Source organism: Chenopodium quinoa, unplaced genomic scaffold (assembly GCF_001683475.1).
Source record: "Chenopodium quinoa cultivar QQ74 unplaced genomic scaffold, ASM168347v1, whole genome shotgun sequence".
Classification (NCBI taxonomy): domain Eukaryota; kingdom Viridiplantae; phylum Streptophyta; class Magnoliopsida; order Caryophyllales; family Amaranthaceae; genus Chenopodium; species Chenopodium quinoa.
This window is the reverse complement of record NW_018742541.1, coordinates 994,237-1,000,370: the sequence shown is the minus strand read 5'-3', so window position 1 is coordinate 1,000,370 and position 6,134 is coordinate 994,237. Positions and strand designations below refer to the sequence as shown.

The window sequence follows — 6,134 nt, the reverse complement described above, 5'->3', positions numbered from 1 at the left end:
CAACTGTGTGTTTGGATTGGACCTTTTCAAGGCTTCAAGATACCTACCAACCTTCCCATAATGCTCTCTCATGGAGCCATGAAGTTTTTTTTGAGCATGCCACTTGACTTTGTAAGCAAACTCCTTCCTAATGATTACCCTGTAAGCTCTCCTGACTGTTTCCATGATCTCTTTAGCTGGCCAATGAGGCCTAGCCTTGAACACATCAAGTAGTTGTTCTGCCAACCATGACCCTTTCAGCTACTTTTTTTTCTCCATAGTTCTGATGCAACTATGGTCTGACATTATTGTTTTAACTACAAAAGAACCTCTCCTGGAGTCCCAAGAGGCATACAACCTAAAAGGACACGTACCCTTCACTGCACCTCACACCAATTCTTTGTTGCTTACTTTTATTTAAGGACACAATAGTTAAATTTCTTCCTTGAAAAGTTGCAAACTTAGCAACAACTTGCTTAAAGTCCTCCCTAGTTGCAAATCTATGTCCAACTTTCCACTGAAACTGAGTAAAGTCAGTCTCAGGCCCTACAAGCAGACCTCTCCTACTCTTTCTTTCCCCAATTGTCTCCTCTTCATCACTTCCCCTAGGTGTGTGAATTTCTTCATCAGATTCTTCATATTCAGAGTTGTAACCAGCCTGTTTTCCACCCTCCCCAACTTGTTTACTACTCTCCCCAACCTGTATACTATTCTCACCCCCTTTGTTCCCCTCATGCCGTGCAGCTAAATTACCCTTAGCAGCTTGAACTTGTAGTGACTGTGCCAATTCTACTAAAGTACAATTGAAACCTTTCACTCTTTCCTTTGCCTCCCTTTGCTCATCATCACTACTGTCGGCATCAAAATCCTCTGGCTCCTTCAACTCTTCAATGTCACTAACATCATCCTCTTCCCCATCTAACTCAAAGTTAGCCTGATAAATTTCATAATCACCTAGCCAATCATCTTCTAACACATAATCTCTATCATCATCATCATCTTCATCACTTCCTACATCGTACAGTAACTCATCTATAGCAATGGGGCTATTAGGTCTATCTAGCTTCCTCCTAATCATAGTCCCCTGGAACTTTAGATCTAATGAATTCAGAATGAGGTTCTAAAGTGTTTGCTATTTGAATTGGGGTTGCTATTGTTTGACTAGGATTTTCTGGTAATGAAATGGAAGTACTAGATCTAGGAAATGGTTGAAGTAGTTTGTTTGTTGTTGGAGTGGGGACCACTTCTACTACTTTGCCTTTAGAATTTTCCAACACATGCAGCTTATCTGAAACTGCACTAGATTTCTGGCTCAAAATGCCAGCTCTCTCTTAGGTATCAATTTTTTGGGCCTATTGGGCTCATGTCCTGTGGCAACAATGGCTAAAGTAGGCTGGGTTGTGGTATTGGATCCAGTCTGGGATTGTTTAACAGGGGCAACAAATTTAGGCTCAACATCATCATCATCAACTACATACAAGTCTACTGTGCCGTTCTCCATCATTACCCTACCTAATTCTCTGAATTCATCATCAGCAAATGCAGACTTTAACCCACCCCCAAAGTCAAGTCCAGGATTTGAGTAATAAAGTTTGAAAATTTCATAATAATTACCACATTTAGCAACTAATTCCTTCATATAAAACCAACACAACTCATCAACATCAACATCAAAAGTTCTGAACTTCCCTCCCAAATAAACCCAGTAACCACTACTGTCAAATTTAAACTTCCCACCATGATATATTTTCAAACATGCAAGACCCACACTACTAGAAAACAGCCCATTTCCGACGGAAAAATTCCGTCGGAAACACCCTGAAATCCGTCGGAAAAGGGGTTTTCGACGAAATTCCGTCGGAAGTGGTTGTCGGAAACACCGTGGTAGGAAAAACCACCTCTTCCGACCGAAATTCCGTCGAAAACACTCTTCCGACGGAATTTTCCGTCGTTAGACAACTTTCGGCACCGGCAAATTCCGTCGGAAATTTCCAACGGAATTTACATTTCGATCGGAATTTTCCGACGGGAATTCCGTCGGAAAATATTTTCGGGAAATTAAAAAAATACGTCGTGCCACCACCGGCACGGCGTATCGCCACCTCCAACCACCCGAAAACCCCCTGTCAACCCCAACCAAACCAACTTCAAAACCACATCACCACCACCACCAACCACATCAGATCACCACTACCGCCACTACAGACCACCATACAACCACCAAACCTTACCCAGAAACCACTAAACCTAACCTAGAAACCACCAAACCCTAACCAAACCTAACCCAGACCCAAACCGGCACCCACCACCACCTCCTAGACCACGACCCACCCAGATCTGAACCCACCGAAACACCCTAACCCAAATCTGCACCCACTAAACTAGAAAACAACTCCGAAAACCAAAAATGAATAAATAAAAAAAAAACTCGGAAACAAAATCGAAAATTTAAAATATACCTTAAATTTAAAATTATGCTTCGAATTTCATCATGGAAACGGTTTAACAAGGCCAAATTCGGCCATGAAAAGTCTAGATTTAGGCTTTTAATGGTCGAATTTGGCCTTACAAAACCTTTAAAATATGGAAAATAAATTTCAAAGGAGAGACGGTGTGTGGTAAAATCGTCGGCATAGAAGCTCCGGTGGTTGGTATTCTTGATGTTTGTGGCGGTTGTTGGTGTGAGATAGAAAGAGGGAAAAAGGAGGAAAGGGGAACGAAGAGAGAAGAAAACAGAAGAGAGAAGAGGAGGAAGAAGGAGGAACGGTGAGAATGAGGGGAAAGAATAAGGGGCAAAGAAGAAGAGAGGATGAGGGAGATGGAGAACAGGAAGAATGAGGGGAGGAGAGAGAAAGAGAGGAAAGAGAAATGAAGGGTAAGGGCGGCTGCTAGCTGTTTAATTAGGGTTGAGAATTTTTTTTTTAATTTTTAAAATCTAAATTCCGTCGAAAGCACTTGCAATTCCGTTGGGAATTTTTCGAGGGGCTTAATTCCGTCGGAAATCACTTAATTTCGACGGATTAATCTGTAGGAAATTTCCTACAGAATAAAATCCATCGGAAATTAAATATTTTTCGAAAGAATTTAAGTCTGTCAGAAATTTCCGACGGAAATTCCAAATCCGTCGGAAATTTCCTACGGAAATTAAATTCGTAAAAAATTTTGTATTTTCCTACGGATTTTCGTGTCCGTCGGAATTCGACCTTTTTCTTGTAGTGCCATAACAATATGCAAACAGTCTCAATAACTACTTAAATTACTCTTCACTATGTTAATCGAAGCTTTATTCGTTTAATTGCTTTAATTCGCAAATTTAAGAAAGCCAGGGTTTGTCGATTTACCTCTAATTAGCCCACCTTGAATTGCTGTGTTAAGGACCTTAATTTTCTTCAATCAATGAACAATTGCAGTCCTCGACAATTTCTGAAAGATGTAATTTTTTTTTTGGACGGAGAATTTCTCCTTTGTTTCATAAAAATGGCGAAACTGAGTTTTTTTGAGGGGGGGGGGGAAACCGTTGGAGAAGAAAGACTTTAGGGAGGGAAATAGAATAGGTTCACCGGTTTAAGGGGTAACCTGTAAAAAGGATCGTTAATGGAAGATAGGGGGAATAGGTGGAATTGTTTCCGGAATTTAGAAAGATGGAATTGTTTATGAAAGACCATCTAAAGGTGGGATTATTAGTTACAATTTTCCTATCAAATATGCTCCATATAGGGGATAATTTGACATTAAACCTCTTTATTACCTTTCTTTACTAGTGGATGGTACATATTCCTCGAATTACAACAGTACACCTGATTATTTTAACAAAATATTACCAAAGTAAAGGCGTTGAAATTGGGAAAAAGCATCATGCATGAGTGACTTTCATGAATCCAATCACTGCCTCCCACGAGTAATTATATAGAATATAGACTCACAATTTATCTCATGTATCAGGTCATTTGAAATTAAGTATTAACTTCTTTTATAAGTGGGTACATATTCTTGTCTCTTAAGTCACTTGCAAAGTTGCAAATCCCCTATATATATATATATGCTGCCTACTTGTTTTCGGTCACTCACCACTGAGCTCAATACTTCTTAACTTGTTGGGTGTCTAGCTCTCTTCTCGCTGATCATCCTCCTTCCCTTTCTCTCGCCTGAAAAACAGATGGAAACCACCAGAAGTGAGGTAAACACTGTATTTCCCATTTTAGAATGTACCAAACTATGAGTATTAGTTATAAGTTGTCAAACCAAAACTTGACATGCATATTTTTTTTGGAAGGCTATTCAATGGCTACAACAAGATTAGGTTAAATTTGATAAGCATATTCATAATTAGGATAAAATTTCCATGCGTCTAAATCTTATAAACTCTAATCCATGAAATACATTTTTTAGATGAACTTCTTGGAAGCCTTAGAAAATGGTATGAAAGCTAACAATGACGGTTCGTCTTCATCGCATATCAGTGATCAGAGCAAGGCAAAGGCACCAAAGGGACTTCACTTACCCTCTAATGTTAATCCAACAGTTGATCTCAATACTCCATACTTTGTTTTTGTTATGACGGTACGTATATAGTATAATCCATTCATTAACTTTTTACAAAATTAGAGATTAAGGTTTCGTTTGGCATCACTTTGGTATTCTGTTTTTTGGTTTTTGTTTTTTAAACCATATAATACATGTCAAGCAAAAAATTATTCAAACTTATTAAAATCATGGTAATTTTAAAAACTGACAACAGAAAAGTGGAAACACCTTTTTCTTGTTTTCTGTTTTTGGTTTTTAGTTTTAAAAAAAACAGAAAACTGAAAACCATATAGTACATGTTGTTGATTAATAATAATTTAAAAACAATGTGCAGAATTCAAAAACGTTCGAGTTGTTACATAGAAGTCAAAACGAAGTTAAAAAGGTTGTGGTTCATTCACTACGTCTTCATGAGGAGCCCCCAATAGAGGATCGTCCAACCAAACCAGAATATGATCACAAAGTAATCAATATTTCTGTGCTTACAAATAAATTACCAAAACAGCATTTTTTATTACAGTATTGCTAATTGACAAAATGTATATAAAGGTGGATAAAAAATATGTGGACAGGATTAACAAAATTTCTCCTGGTTTATCATATAAAAATGGTAAAGACCACCGAATACATCAATATGGAGACCACGGTTATCTTACTGGTTTGGATCAATTAGAATATTTTGAGAACATAGATAAACTTTATGAACATTTCAAAGAGAGCCTGCCAGTTGGTCCTAAAATAAATATATTAGCTAAAGTTGAGACTATAGGACGAGTAGTTGATGGAGAGTCTAAAGACGTTAAGTGGAATGTTCTTAATATAGAGAGTATTGCTAATCACCTGAAAAATAAGTTCGGGAGTGAGGTGGGCTTATGTTTTGTAAGAGATTGTAATGGAGTGAAGTATCTTTATGAGTATAAATTCTATTTCAATAAGAATTTTGAGATGGTGAATGCACCCGATGGCGAAAAGCTAAAAATCGTGGAGTACCCAAATCTCAGGCCGACAATTAAGGACAGGAAACATGGACATCATAAAATGTCCACTGATAACCTTAACAATGAAGAGAAATCTTTGTAAGGCTTTGACTGCACGGATTGGTACCGGTGAAGGTTTATGTTTAATGAACTCGGTTAACATGTATTATGTGTTTTCGTCATCCTACTTATTAAGTCGTGAAAGTTGTACTATATATGTATTTTTGGTGTGATGTGTGATTATGTATTGTGTGTTTTGGTTAGGGGTGGGACTTTTCAAACCGAACCGTGAAACCGCCCGTTACCGAACCGAACCATCACGGAGCGATCCGTTTATAAACCGATAAATATAAACCGAAAATTTATATATAGGGGAGGGATCCGGTAAGAATAGGTCCATATGTGAGAATTCATATTTATATGAGAACTGATTTAATTAAAATTTAGAACATGTTAGTAAAAATTTAGAACATAGGAGTTAAAATTTAGAACATGTGACTCAAATCAAAATTTTGAACATATGAGTAATAATTTAGAACATTTGTGTGAGTAATATTTCTTGAACATCTGATTTAAGAATTAGAACAACTTATTAAAAATTTATAAAATTTGCTATATGAAAATTTAAATATTTGAGTAAAATTTAGAACATCT

At 37.3% G+C, this 6,134-nt stretch overlaps 1 protein-coding gene across 1 annotated transcript; it reads left to right on the top strand.

The window, feature by feature from the left end:
• Positions 1-4,048: 4,048 nt before the first annotated feature.
• Positions 4,049-5,760, top strand: LOC110720081. Its single transcript, XM_021899082.1, has 4 exons — positions 4,049-4,156; positions 4,369-4,539; positions 4,838-4,966; positions 5,053-5,760. Exons 1-4 carry the CDS (start codon positions 4,136-4,138, stop codon positions 5,581-5,583), a joined length of 852 nt encoding a protein of 283 aa, XP_021754774.1. The 5' UTR covers positions 4,049-4,135; the 3' UTR covers positions 5,584-5,760.
• Positions 5,761-6,134: the final 374 nt, after the last annotated feature.